Below are 18,420 nucleotides of genomic sequence, written 5' to 3'. Positions count from 1 at the left end.
ATATCAAATCAAGGGGTCTTTAAGAAAATTTACAAACAGAAGCCTGCAATGAAATGAACCGCTGGATGAGTGTCCTCCAGGGACCCACACAACTCACCATTCCATGGCTCCCAAAGCCACAAGATGCTGTGCGTCACTGTTTCTTATTCTGTGCTGTGCTCACCTTCCTAAGATATTTGGTTATAGCAAGAAAAACAGAGATTGGGCATTCTCAGGTGAATGAGATTCAGAAACCAGATACTCAATGAGTTCTGAGACTGTTCAGGAGCACATCCCAACTGCTGAAACCACTAATGCAAAACCAAGTTCAGCTCTACATTGGTGGAAGTCTTCTACAGCTGGAGATAAAGTTTCTATAGAAATAAATGTCTACAACAATTTGCTTTTATAGCTGTTCCACTTAATTACTGGCACAACTGTTTTAAAGTTTTATGTATGAAGCCTATCTATTCATCATAGACCTTCTATATGCATATGACCAGATTTCTGCCTGCACCATATGCAACTTCCTACTAACTTCAAATGAAGAATGGAAGGCAAGGAGGCAATTGAATGGGTTGAAGCAAATCAGGAAAATTAACAGTATGTGTTTATTCAGTAACTAAAGTTCAATTCAAACTATGTTTTCAAGAGCAGTAGACCTACGAAGTATTTTAATGCATCACTTAATACATGAACAATATTAAGAAAACTCTAAAGGAAGGCCCCTGTAATCCCATTAATCTAACTTACTTTTATGAAACAATAATCATAGTCAGTCACCGTGTTTCATTTTTTTTCTGGTTTCTCTTAACATTGTTCCATAAACATTTTATGGTCTGTACTTATCATTTTTAATTTCCATATAATTCATATTTCATCAGAGCAATATTCCCATAAAGTGGGACATTTGGTTTTTTTTCACTCTTTCACTATAGCATATAACAGTTCAAGATCTGCATTCACCAAGCTCTTTTCCCTCTTTTAAATGTCTTGAGGATAAATTCCAAACTGCAATTAGAGGATCAAAAGGTAAGATAGTCGAAACTAGTAAGTGAGGTCAAATTCACTTATTCAGATCTCTCTTCCATACAACATTGACCCTAGCAGAAGGATGAAACATGAGAGTCCTATCTTAAGAATATTCCAATGAAATGACCACCACAGAACCTGTGATCTTGACAGCATTCATGAATCTCCCTATATCAAAGGTTACTAAATTTTTTTGTTCATGGAAGAACTTTTGAATACTAAAGACCATGACTGGACATTTGAGAGCCTTAAATCGTTGATGTGCACCATCACCATGCCGATAGGATGCATGGTTATCACACATGGCTCACTTGCTCTTTCTTTCACTCAATCTTGCTCTCATGGACTGAAGATGAAAAGTCAAACCTCTTTCCAATAAACATCGGCCCTTTCATTACCATCCTAATCACTTTCTCCTGTCTTTCAGCAAGGTAAATCACCATGCCACAGGACTCAGTTGGTTGAGTCTGACGGCCATGGTAATAAAATACCTTATACGCAAGTGTAGAAATAATAAATGTTGCCCATTAATTATTATTGGTGGAACATGCATGAGGGATTTGAGGAACAGTGGTTTGTGTGGTAGCATGTTGCTTGAGAATCACGGGCCTATAAATCTCATACATAATGAACAAATGCAGGCATCCAAGGGAAAGTAACCTAAAATATAATACGCAAATGAGAAAAGTATCTAAAATTTCACCAGGCCGGTATATTAATTCTGCTGCATCTGCTGGTTGTAGGTACTATCAGTCCTCTACAGGTGTAGTTTATGATACAATGTATCATAGAAATAGTTTCTCAGCCTACAGAGACTGTAGGTTCAGTTTTAAAATAACAAGGTCTAGAATAACTAGTAGCAAACTGCACTGGTACCATTCAGTGACTATGTTATTCGGTGTCTAAGTAAATGGCTATAACTAAGTGATGAGTTTTCTCACTTTACTCAAAAGACAAAGAGGAGATATGAAACATCAACTCCTTTACTTTCATGTAGAAAGATCTACCATTGGATACCTCCTAAGATGTTAAAAATACACCATAAAAACTCACCGATAGGGATGGAAAGCAGACAGTGGTTGCCTGGAACCAGAGCCCAGGATGGGGGTGGAGAGTGGTTGATGAACAGTAGAGGGGTACAAAGGAACTTTCTGGGGCACTAGAAGTGCTGGATCTTGATTGTGGTGGTGACATAGGTGAACATAATGATCAAAACTCACTGAACTATAAAATAACAAAGTTGATTTTTTAAGTGCCACAATTCACATTTCTTATTATTTGTTAACCTCTTTTTTTCCCAGTACCATCATGAAAGTAACATTTTGCTAATATAATTGTCCTTGCCCCTCCAAATCAAATCTGACGATGTTAGTGCTGATCTTTGTCTAGCCATTTATCCACCAACACTCCTCTCTAATGCAGCTGACATTCACTCCTACCAGAGTACAATTAATAATGTTCATTTTTAGGCATCAAAGCAAAAAGGGGCTTTAAGACATCTCCTTTAAGGAGATGGTTTAAGGGGTGAGGATTATAAAAAGTATACAATGTTCTTTAATATTAAAGTTTAATTAGCATGTCAATAATTGATGTGATCCTGAAGGTTTTAATTTTTGAAGACAAATTAAAATGTGGAATGATGGTCAGCTTTTCAGTAATACCCTGGGTCAGATTCATTAAGCACTTGGTCTGTGCTTAGCTTACAAAAAAGTTCAGCTGTCAAAATTAAAAAGCAGGTTTATTTCTAAAAAATACATGGAAAGATTTATTTCCCAGACTCTTGTGCCATTTCTGCTAAAATTCAAAGGCAATTTTAGCCATGGATACAGGCACAGACTTCACTATCCAGACCATTAGGTAACATATTTAGTACAGGGAATCCAAGTTCATCATTAGACCTTGGAATTAATGCATATTACATATGCCAGTTTAGGAGAAACTAGAGAAAAAACACCTCCCTGCTCTGCTCCAACACTACCTCCTTTACCCTTGACAGTCACAGCTAAAGCTTAGCAAAGCAATTTCCTCATTTCCTGGATGCTGACTCTTAACTTTTACTTGCTTCTTGACCAGAGTCAGGACTGCAATCTCAGAGGCCAAAACACCGAAAACAAAGACAGTAATGGAGAAAGCCCTAAGCTGTCAGAAAAGAGGCACTGATTCAGGGTTTCGTGAATTTCACTCTTTCCTTAAAATCAAAGGATAACTTCCATTAGTTCAACATTAGAGACATTTCAGGAATCTGCCTCCCCTCAATTCCACCAGCAAACAATTAACAAGTGACATGCGTACTGGGATACAGGCAGTATGAGATGCTGTGATGGGACCACAGAAGGAAGGTGTGGAATCCAAGTTCCCAACTAGAGCGGGAATCACCGAAAACGTCCTTTCCAGATAGTCAGGCTGCTTCTACAGGAACACTTCTGGGGACAGAGATTCACCAGCTTGGCAAGTCATTTGGTCCACAGCTGGAGGTTTAACTTCGAGGACATTTTCTCTTAGACTGAGCTGAAACAGACCCATCAAAGCTCTTTCTCTAACATCAGTTTTTCTTCTGCAGTGATACAAATATACTTCAATACCTTCCTGTATTATTCTTTATATAATTCCTATACATCCTACATATGTAAAGTCGTTTTTGAAATATTTAAGATGAATAATAGCCCCCTTAGGGCTCTCCTTTCTGGGCCCAAAAGGTCCTTTCAAAATGGGTTAACTTTCTGATTTCCCTCCACAGGACATGTCTGTCAGCTAGTGGGCCCTGGATCCCAAAACCACTGGCACTGACTGAGTTCGGGACACTCAAACTATTCTGCAAATGACCTATTTTCAAGTCCCAATCCTTCTATATTTGAGGAACTGACTCATCCTTGTGAAATTCTCATTGCGTTAGTTTCGCCTGTCAATCAAACTCACTTCGATTCTCTTTGACTCAGGATTCTGCAAGGAATGACTAATGTAACCATTCCAGCTTTGTGTAATATGCCAACCTAAAAACCACTACTTTAGCTTTCTACTTTAAAGTCATTGATAATGGGCGCCTGGGTGGCTTAGTCAATTAAGTGTCTGCATTCAGCTCATGATTCTAGGGTACTGGGGTTGAGTCCCACATGGGGCTCCCTGGTCAAGGGAGAGTCTGCTTTTCTCTCTCTCTCTCTCTCTCTGCCCCTGCTTTCTCTCTCTTTCTTTCTCTCTCTCTCTCTTTCTTGTTATCTCTCTCTCTCTCTAATAAATAAATAAAATATTTAAAAAAATAAAGTCACTAATAGAAATGATAAGGAGGAGAAAGCCAAAAACAGAGCTAGTCCTGATGAATCAAAGGGTGAGAAAGTGTACTGGAGGATCATGGTAGGAGGGTAAGGGTTGCAGTTGGTAACTCTGACATTTATCAACCCTGTGATCCTGGAAAAATTTACCTTTCTGAGCCTGTTTGTTCATCTATACAATGATATTAATATCACCCAATAGGACAGAGAGATTATTGTATTTTACACATAATACATGTTCAGTAAATTTATGTTGAGCAGATGATAAGCCTTTTGTAAAGGGTGAAAGGTCATAAAATTATGAAAGGTCATAATCCAATATGCTTAATTGTCTCTAGTTTTTATATCCAAAAATTATTATGTAAGTCAACTGCTTAATTAGACACTTTTAGAAGCTGTCTTTCAGGTTACTAAAATAACAATTAGTAAAACTGTATTGTTACTGTAGCGCTCCCTCTCTTTACCTCCCTTTGATTACCTTTTGTGAACTCTTCCACTTTTTATAGGGGAAATAAATCCACTAACAGATTTTTTTCATAGTTCCTATTTTGTAATTTATCTTAATTATCTTAATTAGTCCTCTGCCTGCTCTCCAAGGTATTTACATGTTCCAAATTGTGAAACTTGTTAGACTGTGCTCTCGCCCAAAGCGGGGAACAAGTCTGATTTAGTCTGATGGGTCTGACATCCAAGTCTTTCCCAGTCTGGCCCCAGCTACCATTTCTGTGCATCTCTCCTGCATCCCAGGTCCCTCCTGCTCACCTGCAGCTGCTCCTGGCTACTTTTAGATGCTTCTGATGACAACAGACCTCTGCCTGAAGGATGTACCTTTCACCCAGTCTCCTACATAGCTTTCAGGGCTCATCTAGTCCTTTCCTCCAGGAAGCCTGGTACACCTATGATTTCCCCCAGCAGAGTACTAGTCACATTAGGTCACAATTGTCCACCATGCTGCTGCTTCAGGGCAGAAACCATTTTTATCCATGTAACAAGATGCTTGGTACATGGCCCCTTTCCCTGCAACGGCTGAATGAACAGTTCAGAGCTTGAGACACAGGACACTGGGGGTCTCTGCACAGGATGGAAGAATGCCTTTCTTGTTCTACTTGGACATCCTGCTTCTACATTATTCCTCCACTTCTTGCTCATAGCTGGCATCTTGTTTGCTCAGTAGATACTTGCTACTCATTTTTTTTTTTTAACATATAATTAATTCACACTTCTTTACAGGTTTGAATCCTCCTCCCACCCACCCACCCCCCTTCTTTTTTCAAGAGGTTTTGAGTTTAATGAGATTATTTACGGAGCTCGCATTCACCAGCGTGGCCACCAGAACAAAAATGCTGGGTGGGTCTTGTCAAAACGATAAAAATTATTTATACTGTATGCATTATTCCTACCTCCCCCTAACCTCACCAGAGGTAAAGCAGAAATCCTGTTTATTTGTCCTTGCTTTTTTACTTATTCCTAGAAATAATAATGTGTCACCATCGTTGGCCTCTCCAAGTCATCTGCTACTACTTTTAACTGGCCTCCTTGATTTGGACCAACCAACTCACTTTCGGCCAAATTAAGGAACTCCGGGGGCTAGAAAGCGCCAAATATAAATATCTACTTGCCCCGACTGCTCCCCCAAATGTTTCCCATTACTGGGGCTTCGAGCGCAAGCACACATCCAAGACAGCAATCACATCAAATAGGGCCAAGATGACCGCTCTCCCCCCTCCCCCGTCCCCCGACGTCCCAATCAGTCACCACCTCCCGGAAGCAAAACAAACCGTCTGAGACACATCCCTCCACGTGCAGCGGGCGCCCTAAGGCTGCCAGGCAAAGGGGCGACGCGCGTCCCCATTATTGAGCGCGCCGCCGCGCCCTTCCAGGAGTCCTCGCCTGACTGGCCGCGGTGTCCGCACCTTGGAGGCGGCGGGCGGGCTGGGGTGCAGGGGACGCGCGCGCTCGCCCGGGGATCGGGGCCCCTTTGGTGTCTGCGCCCCCTCTGCCTCTTCCCGGGCACCGATCGCCGCCTTCCCGCCCCGGATGGGGCCGCGGGCAGCAGTGGCCCCGGGCTCTCGGCCGCTGCCTGTGAGCCAAAGGGTCAGCTTTAGTTACACAACAAAGTCTCTTCGTCACTGTGATCCGCCTGGAGGCCACAGCGGCCGGGCAGCCCGGGCAGGGGCCGGAGCGCCGCCGCCGGGGCCGAAGGTGGAAGAGAGCGCGCGAGGGGAGGGTGACCGGCGACAGGGTCCCCGGCGGCTGGACTTACTCGTGTCACAACTGCGGCGACGAGGGGCTGAGGAACCGGTTCTTCCAAAAACCAAACCGAAAATGGGTAACGGAGAGGCCAGGGCAGCGCTAAGAGGGGTACTGTCTCTGTGTTTAGGGCAAAAACTGCTCTGGCTTCCAGAAATTCGAGCCAGCGGTGGCTTTTTTCTTTCTTTCCTTCTTAAATGCGCCTGTGCGTTTGAGGTTTGAGGGGCGCCCTTTGCGCGGCTCCGAGTGCGCAACGACAGCAGGGCCGGCGCTGGCGAGGGCAACCCTCTTCCCAGCACCCCCGGTCTTCCCAGTACCCCCTTCTCGGCCCCCAGCCCCCTCTCCCGACTCCCCTCCGCACCCGAGCCGGAGCCTGGGCCTGCTGCCCACGCCCCGCGGGGTGTCTAGGACTCCTCAGCCCTTGCAGTGTTTAAACTGAGGGAGAAGGTGGTGGGGGTTGGTCTGTCAACAAGGGGGAGTTAGGTGTGCTCGAGGTGGACCTTAAGGGAAGACAGGCGGAGTGACAAGGTTTTTTTGTTCGTTTTTTTTTTTTTTTTTTTTTCTTTCCCCTGCTGGGTTGGGGAGGATTTAAAGGGATAAGCAGTCAGACTGCAACTTACTAAGACATCTGGGATTCAAATAATTTTATAAGTGGTCTTAAAGGTATGTACTCTTAACTTAAGGAAACTGAGACAAAGAGTAGTAAGTGGATTACCCACAAATCGTTCAGCCAGGACTAAATGTCCCGTCTGGCCCTTTCTACTAATTCTTTCTTTCTTTCTTTCTTTCTTTCTTTCTTTCTTTCTTTCTTTCTTTCTTTCTTTCTTTCTTTCTTTCTTTCTTTCTTTTGCCTTTGTTGCATCACGGAACCCTTTGGGAGAGTAGGGTGAAGTTTCTGTAACCTAAAAATCCCTCTATCTGTGAGTTAATGAGAGCTGGAGCCAACCTGGATTCAACCTGTGAAGTATTTCGGCTTTGGATGAAGCATCCATCACAGACCTGTAACCCGAGATACTCCTTCTTTGGGAACTTCCGCTTACTTGATTAGGGGAATCCAATCACAAGCAGTGAAAGATATGCAAATACTTTGATGATTTGCTCTTATAAGGACTCAGGCTTCTCAGTGAGCTTTAAAATGTTTGCAGTTCTCTCTCCCTCTCAAATAAAATGCCTTCCTCTTCCTCACTCAATTATTCACATCAAATGAGATCATGTAGGCAAAAGGCCCTCAGAAAGTATAAAGCGTGGCATGAATATAAATATAATTGTGCATACTCTTCAAACTTATCTAGAGTCACATGCTTTCCTGTTGTTTCTATCAGTCAAGTGTCTGTTGACTTGTACTAAATACCATGAAGTTAGAGTCAGAATCCTTCACCTTCAAAAACCATAGGTTATAGATTCCGAGATAAGACCAACACACAGGAGATAAGTAGAAACATGCACCGACTGATTTTTGGCCCTAAACTGCTGGGTGTTTATGTGGATGCAGACCCTAAAACTTTCCAAAATAGACCATATATATCAGGTAAGAAGACTTCTTGTAGAAGTCAGTGCGCTGATAGTTTGTTAACCTAATAGCCCCCAATATCTTGTTTTAATAAAAATATTAACCAAATCGGCAAATTGATGAGGATGGCTTTGCCTTTTGGAATCCATTGCTTATCCTTTCTACCATTATGACATAAATTTTTTTTTATAATATAAAAAAGCAAATCCAGAGTCTTTTAAAGCAACAATAACCACAAACTTCCAAATACAAGTGTCTGCTATGAACTCACCAAAAGCAATGAAAGTTTCTTTTGTCAAAGACTACAGGTATGGTATTTATTTGAAAATCATATTTAAAAAGTCAGTCTCTATAACTTAGAAGTAACACATAATCTAAAAATTTTATGTATTAATACAGTCCTTTGACCCCTATCCTAAAATTTCCTTAAAAAAAATATATATATACATATATATGTGTGTGTGTGTGTGTGTGTGTGTGTCTATATATATATATATATATATATATATATATATGGCAGCTGCCAGCCCAAATATCCGATCATATTATTTTGTTTAACTTCTCAAAACCTAGATTCATATGGTCTTTGGATGAAAACAGATCTAAACTTTGAACCAGTTTCTGAATTTGAAGGTGTGGAGAATTATTTCATTATTGCTCTTTAGGAAGTGCCATGTGTTTAAAATATTGGTAGTACTAGATTTAGAAGATAAAGTCATATTCAGAATTTTTTATTAAGGAAAATTGTTATTTGGCCAAAGTACACTTATTTTTGTGCAGTATACAAATTCTTCATATTCTCCAAAACGGGAGTAACAGGAGCCAATTTATTGAGTATAATGTATTCCAGACACTTGCTGGAATAAACAATGCTCTTGAGTCCCTCAGATGCACAGCCAATAGGGAGCTGTTGACTACTTGAGGTTTTTACACATCTCTTTGCCAGATCAGAAAACCAAATCCCAAATCAATCACAGGCACAGTGTGGATTTATAGTTCTGTTCGGGCATAGGGTCACAATCGGCAAATGCATTATACCACCTAAGATAGGTTTAATTTTAACATGAGACTACTTATTTTTTCATTTGATACAACTGTAAGTCTGAATAAACTTTTCAGTAAAAATTTAAATGTCCTTTTTCACACCAAGCCAAAACCCAATAAGACATATAGTCATAATTATCCACTTGAGAACATATATGTTTCTATTCGTCTGTTGGTGTATTTATAAATATACGTATCTGTTGAATTTCCATGTAACTAGTAAATACCATAAGGAATCAATTATGTATCTGTTGGTTTATATTGGACTGAGAACATTCAGCTGCTTACTTGTCATAAAATACTAATCTTCACTGCTAACCTACCTTATGTACAATAAAGAAATGATAGGGTTTTTTGCACATGAGGGAACAAAAATTGGTTAAGTGTAGAGTTATACTCTAGCTTTATGGTATAAACACAGAACACATGTGACAGAAATGTATATTTAAACCCAGGTCCTATTCAACCTCTCAAATACAGATCCACAGAAGACAGAGGGCAGGGGTACCTGGGTGGCTCAGTGGGTTAAGCCTTTGTCTTTGGCTCAGGTCATGGTCTCAGGGTCCTGAGATCGAGCCCCACATTGGGCTCCCTGCTCAGCAGGGAGCCTGCTTTTCCCTGCTTCTCTGCCTACTTGTGATCTCTCTCTGTGTCAAATAAAATCTTTTTTAAAAAAGGCAGATGGCAAAAATCAACAGAAGTTTTGTAGTTCATTGAGCATTTGTATTCTGTCTACAATGACAGGTTAGGTGTGTTATGAACACTCCTGATCTAAAGAAATTTTATGCTTCTCTCTCTCACACACACACCCACTTTAAAATTCCTTTTATTATTTGGTTTGGCAATGTAATTTCATATAGAAAAATCTGTCAAGGAGCGCCTGGGTGGTTCAGTGGGTTAAAGCCTCTGCCTTCAGCTCAAGTCATGATCCCAGGGTCCTGGGATCGAGCCCCACATCAGGCTCTCTGCTCTGCGGGGAGCCTGCTTCCTCCTTTTTCTCTCTCTGCCTGCCTCTCTGCCTACTTGTGAACTCTGTCTGTCAAATAAATAAATAAAATCTCTAAAAAAAAAAAAATCGTCAAATGCACCTAATGGGAATTTTCCTTAAAAGAAGATGAAGATCCAGGCCCCTGGCTTAGATGGAGATTTACTTCGGGCATCAGTGGGAGAAGACCAGACCATGTGGGAATAGCCAAAAGTCAAGTCAACTCTTCAGGTATGAGTTAGAAATTTTCTTATGTGCAGGAATCATTTAAAGAAACTTTCACTAGATCAGTCACTTTTTCCCCCAGTACTGGTGTTTTTTCATTTAGCTAAATCACTTAGTACTGTTAGCATCATGTTAACTCCTTCAGGATAGAAGGTGTCTGGCCAGAGAGCATGAATGGAAAGCACTAGAATAATAGTGCCAAGAAAAATGATGCACAAGACTGATCTCCATGCTCTAGGCCCTGTGTATTATAAAAAGTACGTGTGAGTTTTAGTCTACTGTAATATCCTGTGGTCTGAAAGTTAATGTCTATGCCTATTGCTCCTCTAAAAACACAGTATGAGGTAAACCCTGGAGAAATTTACTCACTAGACAGGAACTTATTATGTGAGCCGTAAATTTTGACTTTTACACCCGATTTCTCGTTACTGGTTTTCTAATCCATTTATTGTTGACTAACATTAGCAAATACATTTCCCCCTATCAAGACTTCCAAAGAACATCATCAAATTCTTTAATCATACCAGGCATTTTGGAAGTATCTAATGAGAGGATGCTTTATGCACTTATTGCTTGGGAAGCCAAGTGTGGGATACAATACAAGGTTCTTGCCCAGCTTTCTACTAAAGCAAAGACTTAAGGTTAATTTTCAAGTGATGTTTTACCCGTGTCTTAGGTCTCATAAATAAGTACTCTGTTAAACTTTATTGTACATTTGATTATTTAAAAAAAAATACCTGTTTTGTTGCTTTTTTCCTTTTAGGTGAATCTTCCAAAGTTATTGAGATTCAGTCTTTCTGCATACTTAATCTAACATGTCTGATTTTTCTGTTCTTTTTATCATTTTTCTCCCTTGGCATATGTATACTTTTCATTCTCAACTACTGTTAGAGTTGGAGCTCTCCTGAGCTTCCAATATGCTTTAATCCAGATCATTCTACTTATTAACATATATCCATTTGTGAGCTGCCTTTACTTTTATAAAGAGATGATATCTAACAAGTGCTCTGGATGAATATGACTCCTGGATGTGGCAGTCACTTGTTCTTGCCCCTACTCCAAAGGCAATGGCTTGATTGTTCTTTTTACATTTCTGTAATATCATATGACAAACAAGCATCAGATTTATTCTTCTTTCTCACAACTAGGCACTTTTTAAAACAGCACCTTTTCCCCCAAGAATACAATTGCAGGTGTATTTTAAAAAAATCAAACATAATTGCTATTCCAACATAGTTTAGAACAGAACTGCATGCTCTATAAGTAAACTCTAATGGCCAGCAGAACGGAAATTTCTGGGAGTTTGACTCATGAAGAGTATGAAGTTGGACCTCAAGTTTATGACTTTCAGATTATATTTCCCCAGACATATGACTTGTGCTTATCTAGGTTAAATCTCATTTGCTATTTCCTGACCATGTTTTTGGCAGATAGCTGATAGTACTTTTGTTGACTTTTGGTTTATAATTGTGAATTACTATTAACGTTTTTTTAAAATTGGTTCCATTTTGTGAGTCTGTCATTAGGCAAAAACAAAACTAAGCGGGTAGAAAGCCCAGGATAAGAAAGCATGGATTCACTGAAAAGATGTAACATGAAGGGTTTACCCTATAAGTGCATAGACTGTGGACTGAGGCCATTTAGATGAAACAATCAGCTCTCAATTGGCCAACAATAAGCATGAAGAATGGTACTAGAGGTAGCTATAAAGATAATTTTCAAACTGCCTTGCCTTGCCTGCCAAACCAAGTACCATCTAAATGCCAAAATTAGTGCCAAAGGAGTAGTGGGAAGGACAAAGCAAACAATCCACTGTTTGTTTGATAAGCATAAAATATTTATGGTGAGGAAAATTATGTTTCCAACATTGTAATTGTCTTTATTTCTTAACATGTAACAAGAGGCACTGAAGAGCTGTTCTTGGTAATGAAAACCTAATGTGTCCTTGAATATTAGTCAGATATTCAGAGAGCTGAATTGCTGATTGGGGTTGACGTCTTCTGTTTCTGTTTTTGTCTGTTATTCTCTTTGTTTTGTTTTGTTCTTTGCCTCCATGTGGGTTCTTTCCTAACACCAGACATTTTGTTTGCTTGCCTTGTTTTGTTAGAGTATTCCATTTTATCAAACAAATGTTTGTTAGCTTAAGCAATACTTGAAGAAATAAAACTTAAAACTGCTTTATGCATTGTTTAAGCCATTACCTTTACATGACATTAAATCTTATAAATGACCTAAATCATAGCCCCAAACCAGGATGCTTATGGTGAGTATGAAAGGGGGGAATCCCAACAGATAAATTTTATTATTCACTTTTCAGAGTGCACCAGCCTATCGCCAGCTAATGGCCATTTTACTCTAGAAATCCTTGTCCCTGGATTTTATTTTTTAATTTGCTTGTAGATCCTGAAATAAATGCCTACCTCAATAATTTGCCTAAATCTAACATGAAACATATTTCCTTTCACATCATAGAATTTATTTATATATTCAAAAGGAAAACTCAAATCATGGCCCAATCAGCCAAGGAAACTGCTGGGTTAGCTGGGGCAAAATGTTTCTTGGAGTGAAAAAGGGGTTATTCTTCTGTGTATGTGTATAACATGATCCCTGGGATGACTGCATTGCGACCACTTGTAGTAATTTCTAATCTTTGAAGTTATGTTAAATTTTGTTAGCAGTCTCAAGTCATTCATTCAATCCGTTTGGGTGTCGTTCCAGCCACGCGGGGAATTCTTAGGCACAATCAGTTACAATGACATCGATGGAGGCTAAGCACACCGTGCATTTACCTGCCCTCAGTGCCGGTGGAATTGGATTGAGAGTGAGACTGGACGCAGGGCGTGTGAAAGAATGTAGAAAATTAAACGTGAGCTACAAATGCTGATCAAAAAACGATTTGCCGCGGAAAGAGGTGTTTACCGTTCAAGAAATGTTGCGAATGCGGCTGCAAGGGTCAAACATGGATGACTCATTTGATGTGGAAATTGAGCTAGGAAGTTTGAGGAGAGAGAGAGACAGACAGACAGACAGACAGACCGACCGAGAGAGACAGTCTGGGGTCCCGCGCACTGGGGGCTGGGTCGACGTCAGAGGAATCGCCTGACCAGAGACCGTGAAACGACGTGAGATGGATTCACATAGTTAAGCAGAATTCACCTCGGGCAGGAGGTTTTTCTTTGTCGATTTCGCCTTCGTCTATGGAATTCTAGCTTCTCTTCCTAAGCCTTGTCTTTTTCCTCAAGCCTAGGACGCCGGCACAGTTTGATGCTCTCGGAAAAGCCCCGGAGACTCCGCGTTGCTGGTACCGTGTGCAGGCGCGTCCGGTCGCTCTGCCTGGTCGCTTTGCAATTTGATTTCAGGCCTTTTTCCCCCTTGGCATTTTTTTTTTTTTTTGACTACTTGAGAGGGTGGAAAAAAACTATATAAGAAATTCGAGAACAGACTGTGGGATGCAGAATCGCACACGTGGTCCTGCAAATGGGATAAGAGGGTGGGGGAGGTGGAGAAGACAGAAGTGAAACTAGAATTTAGGGTACGGCTTTAGGAATCGAGAATCTCCCTTATTATTTCCCAATATATGTTGTTTTTCGTTCTTCACAGCTGCACTTTGCCAATAAAAGTGGAAGAGGGAAGATAATGGCCTGAATAGTGACGTGCCTACGGACATAAATGTACAAGCAGCTCGCTGGCGGGGATTTTTGCGGAAGAACCTCAAAGAGGGCTGCCGTTCCCCGGGCTGTTTCTAAATAAATGTACATTTATTTCTCCATAGATTATGAACAGTTCTATTGTTCAAATCCAAGATGCGATAATGCATAGGCTCCCTAAAACGGGACATTCATATTTCATGTATTTAGAAATGTTTAAAACCTTAAGAATTAGACAAGATGAAAAGACATCCTTTTATGATCTGTTTTGGGTCGCCAAACAGGTAGGCGGATACGCGAAAAAAACGGTTTACTTCTGGAAGCTGTTTTGCTTCAGAATATATCTTCTATTTGCTAAAGGTTTATATTATCGTAAATAAAATCAAAAGACAAACTGTCAGTGCGATGCATCATTTGACAAGTAAAAGCCAACACAAATTTTCTTCGGAAAGGGATGATAAAACAGAGTGCTACCGCTGACACCTCAGTTAAGTCACGATTTAAGAAAAAAAAAATTCCCTCCATAAGAACGTTCAGGTTTTTTTTTCTAACATGTCTCGAGTTAAACAAAACATGTTAACAAGATTGTAACGAAAACTCTTCATGATGTAAACATCCAAAGAAAGAAATTCTAGATTGATTATCTTCAGGGACCGCAAAGATTTTATTACTAGATATCACTGAAATAGTGGAACCAGAGGCCGAAACCCTTAGGACTCTAACTGGGTGGTGAGGGGATTTTAGAGAACCATCTCCCAATTAAAAACAAAACAAAACAAAACATAAAATGTAAATGGAATTAGTTGAGCCGAATTTCATTTTTCCAAGATTAAAATATGTAATTACTCGGTTTGGAAGGCCCATTGCCAATTCATGAATGTATCGGAATAAAACAAGAGCAAGTGCCAAATACCTGTGGTTTATGTAAACTACATAAAATCACGGGGTTTTTATATTTAGATGGATAATAGACGGATATAAAATGATAAAAATCAGTTGTTATGGCTTGTCGTGGATTTCCATGTGCTTTTTAATTTTGCTAAGGTTCCAAATTTTTTCATTTACGAACACTTGTCCAATATAAGCTTCTGAAACTGCAGCAGGCATCATTTCCTTGCTTCACTTCTCAGAAGTACATGGGAAAAGACAGCCAGAGATGCTTCTAAGTGAAGCGCGTCCTTGCTGCTTGACCTCCGGAAACAATGAGAAGTGTTTGGCTATCTCCGCCAGGATGCTGGGTGTGAGGGGTGGAGGCGAGGGAACTTCAACTGCCGTGCCCCATCCCACCTCTTTAAGAAGCTTTGATTCACGCCCATCTAGCACCAAACTTGGGGTGCGAGGAAGGAAAGGAGAAATTCGGGCCGGAGCGGGGCGGGGGGGGGGGTACTGGTGGGGGCATTTTACCCCGCCTCGGTGAGGAAGGCTGACCTGGAAAGCCCTCTGGGACTCTTTGGTCCCATGGTGGGTTCGGTGGAAGAGCACCCAGGCCTGCTTGTAGAACGGGTGTCTCCGTTTCTCCGTTGCGGGTCACTCCCGCCGGCGGTTGCTCTGGCCGCCTGCGCACCCGCTGCAGCCGCGAGCCACCGGGGCTGGGAAACCCGCTCCCTCCCAGGCGGCGCCTATTACCAGCAGCTGCTTCTGCTTAGCCCCGCGAGGATCAGTTTGCCCCAACCCACGGCCTCTCCATGGGCTCCATCTCCTCCCACCCCTCCCTTCCCTTCCCCGCCTCCCCCACCTAAAGCTCCGCAGCGACCCGGGCTATTCTTCGCGGTGGCGCAGCCACGCGCGCAGGTTCTGAGCTCCAGAATGGGACACTGGGGGAGGGAGCACGAGGAATGAACCAGAAGGACCGGGAGGCTTTGAACCCACCCAGGGAGGTTGGAGGAAGGCTCTGGGGCGGTGAGATTAGGAGGCCGTAGGCGGGAAGGGCGCCGGGCTCCGCTTGCAGCAGGCAGCTGCCCCTCCACCCGCGCCGAGGAAGGGGTCGGAGGCCTGGGCGGGAGAGAGAGGCGGGGTGCCCTACCCTCCACCTGTAGCGTCGGTGGGATTGAACCCACGAACTGGATGCCGGCGTCGCGGCCCTTGGCGCGGGGCCCCGAGAACTGGGGTAAAACTGCCCCGGCTGGCGCTGGAGAGCGCGCGCGGATATCCGAGGCACAGCTCGTCGGGGCTGCCCCCGCATTCCCGCATGGCGCGCCGCACTTTCAGCTGGGGCTAGAAATAGCGCCCCGGGAAGCGGTAGCAGGAGCTCTTAAAACGCTTTGTGGAAACTGGGCCAGGCAAGCCGACGATGCTCGGAATGCCGCGGCGGGCCGCGGGGCACTGGGTTCCTTTCTGCAGGGGCCAGCGGTGCAGGCCGCGGGCCGCGCCACGAAGGGAGCCCTGCTGCAGCGGGCTGCATTCGGTTTCTCTTCCGAGCGCCGAGAGGGAGTGGGACCCCGGGCCGCGACAAGAGCTGTCTGCCGACGGCGGGCCGGGCTCTTGGCGCCGGGCGGTAAGGGGCCTAAGGCTGGCCCGCTTGCTGCAGAGAGGCCTGTTCTGCCCCTAACGGTGGTCAGATACCTAAAGATATGCTTCGGAAGAAAGATTTCGCCTCGATTTGCCGTAATATTTTGAGAAACTAGGCTCTCGGGGCTGAGATCAGTTAGGTTCCCGCACCCTCCCATAACTTTGTTTTGCTGGCTAGGCGTGAAGAACAATAGTATCTCGCCAGCCTAGAAGTGACCGAAGCCAAATGGCCTATCGGGTCCTTCTCCCCGCCCACCGCCGAGAGTAGGGGGCTCATCCGTCAGCGCAGGGCACACCCATTCGCGCCTGTGTCCTATCTGACAGCTGGACGGGATCTCTGCGGCCTTGCAGCCGTCCAACCGTGCGGTGCTGCGGAGGAAGAAACCGACGTTCCCAGGGGTTAAGTGACCTGCGTAAGATGACAGGGCTGTTACATCCGAAATCTAGAATAGTGCCTGGCGCGGGGCGAGTCGTCGGTGGATATGTGTTCAGTGAATGAATACTCAGGCAGACTCGGGAGCTGAGGCCGGGTCGGAATCCCAGTGCACCCCCTTTCATCGAAGCCTAACCACAAGCCGGAGCGTTTTCCGCCCATCCCGCGCGTCCAAGGCCAGAGCACAGCGTTCCCAAACCCAGATGCCCTTTGAGGACAGATTTCGGAGAACCAAAGGCTCTTCACCCTTCACCCTTCCACAGGGATTTCTGAGAATCCCGCGGTCTCCACCCCCCCCCCCCCACACACACACACTCCCACCTCAGTTTTCATCCTGCTGTTCTGGGGACTTAATTTGGTCAGTCCCTTTTCCTTAGTATCAAAAACTGCCGTAGGCAGAAAGTTACAATGAGTTAAGTCTTTCTCCCCATTCTCCTCTCTCCTCCATGGCCATCCCCCAACCTCCTTTTCTTTTGGCGGGCTTAACCGCAGTCAAGTACAAACCGTCCACTTCATGGCAGGGGTGGAGCTTTTAAAGGTCGCTTGGAGAAGCTTTAGCATCACTCCCGCCAAACCCCCACCGTGAACAAATAATCAAAGTGGAAAAAAGCGTGCGTGCAGTGCCTCACAACTGGAAGATAAGAACACACCTCCAGCCCAGACACACCGCAAGGTCATTGTTGTTGCCTTTAGCTAAAGCCTTGTAGGATTTCTGGGGCCGCCACTACCGTGGGGGAACCGTGGTTCCCAGTCCCGGGAAGGAACGCCGCGAGGCGCACGCGGCGAAGTGCGGAGAAACCTAGACTGCTCAGCCCCGCCCCAGCTGTCTCGGGTTCTTTCTGCCAAGGCAGTAAACTGGCTGGGCTGGAGGCGGTCAGACGATGCCCAGCTGCCATTTACTGGAGAAACACCTTTGCTAATGCGTTTAGGGAGGTCGTTAGTCGTCAGCCAAGTGCTACCTGAAGACCCATAGGGCTTTTTCCAGGTCAAGACACACTGCTCTAGAAGGTGGATTCGGAAGTCTTGGGGAGGTAGAGAGTGATCTGAGGTATTTTCGAGATTTAGATCAGCAACTTAAAAAAAAAAAAAATCACAACCTGACAGAAAAAATGTTTGTAACGCTCGGACAGTCATCGTGGGGGCACCTGCAGAAAAGGTGGATTCTCGCCTCTAACATAGGGCTTGGCATATAGAAATGCAAGGATCCTCGAATGAGTAAGTGCCAGTGTTCGCAATAATACGGGTGAGGTCCCCCCCCCCCACCAACTCTGGGGAGCCCTCATCAGTTACCATCTTCTCTCTTTCTAAGATTTGTATGAGACCCAAGCAAATAATTTCAATTTCATGATTCTCAGCCCATCTAATACATGTACAATATGGATAGGATCTGACACCAGCGTTCCCTCAGACATAGTTATCAATATATCCTGAGAATAAGTGCTCAGTGTGATCAGAGAAATATGAACCCATGCTTATAGTCACAGTTAAGGTATGTAAAGTAACATACAGTTTTTATGACAGTGAAAAGGAGCTGGCTTCTT

At 43.4% G+C, this 18,420-nt stretch overlaps 2 protein-coding genes across 11 annotated transcripts in view; one reads left to right on the top strand and one right to left on the bottom strand.

Annotated features, from left to right (window-relative positions):
• EYA1 (EYA transcriptional coactivator and phosphatase 1) overlaps positions 1 to 6,779 on the bottom strand; it is a 362,527-nt gene extending 355,748 nt beyond the window's left edge. For 4 of the 10 annotated variants that reach the window (XM_082721133.1, XM_082721149.1, XM_082721147.1 and 1 more), the window contains exon 1: positions 6,066 to 6,157. The gene's annotated coding sequence lies outside the window, so the exon portion shown is untranslated. The other 6 variants (XM_082721150.1, XM_082721148.1, XM_082721142.1 and 3 more) reach the window with 6 other exon arrangements.
• Positions 1,690 to 14,062, top strand: LOC309859288 (uncharacterized protein; the record flags this gene model as incomplete). The annotated part of the gene is made up of 5 exons (XM_082719968.1): positions 1,690 to 1,750; positions 6,097 to 6,638; positions 10,193 to 10,297; positions 13,010 to 13,202; positions 13,892 to 14,062. The coding sequence occupies 3 exons, from the start codon at positions 1,690 to 1,692 to the stop codon at positions 10,271 to 10,273; spliced, it is 684 nt and encodes a 227-aa protein (XP_082576094.1). The 3' UTR covers positions 10,274 to 10,297; positions 13,010 to 13,202; positions 13,892 to 14,062.
• Positions 14,063 to 18,420: the final 4,358 nt, after the last annotated feature.

Source organism: Mustela nivalis (assembly GCF_964662115.1).
Source record: "Mustela nivalis genome assembly, chromosome: 2".
NCBI lineage: Eukaryota > Metazoa > Chordata > Mammalia > Carnivora > Mustelidae > Mustela > Mustela nivalis.
This window is presented reverse-complemented; position numbering and strand designations above follow the sequence as displayed.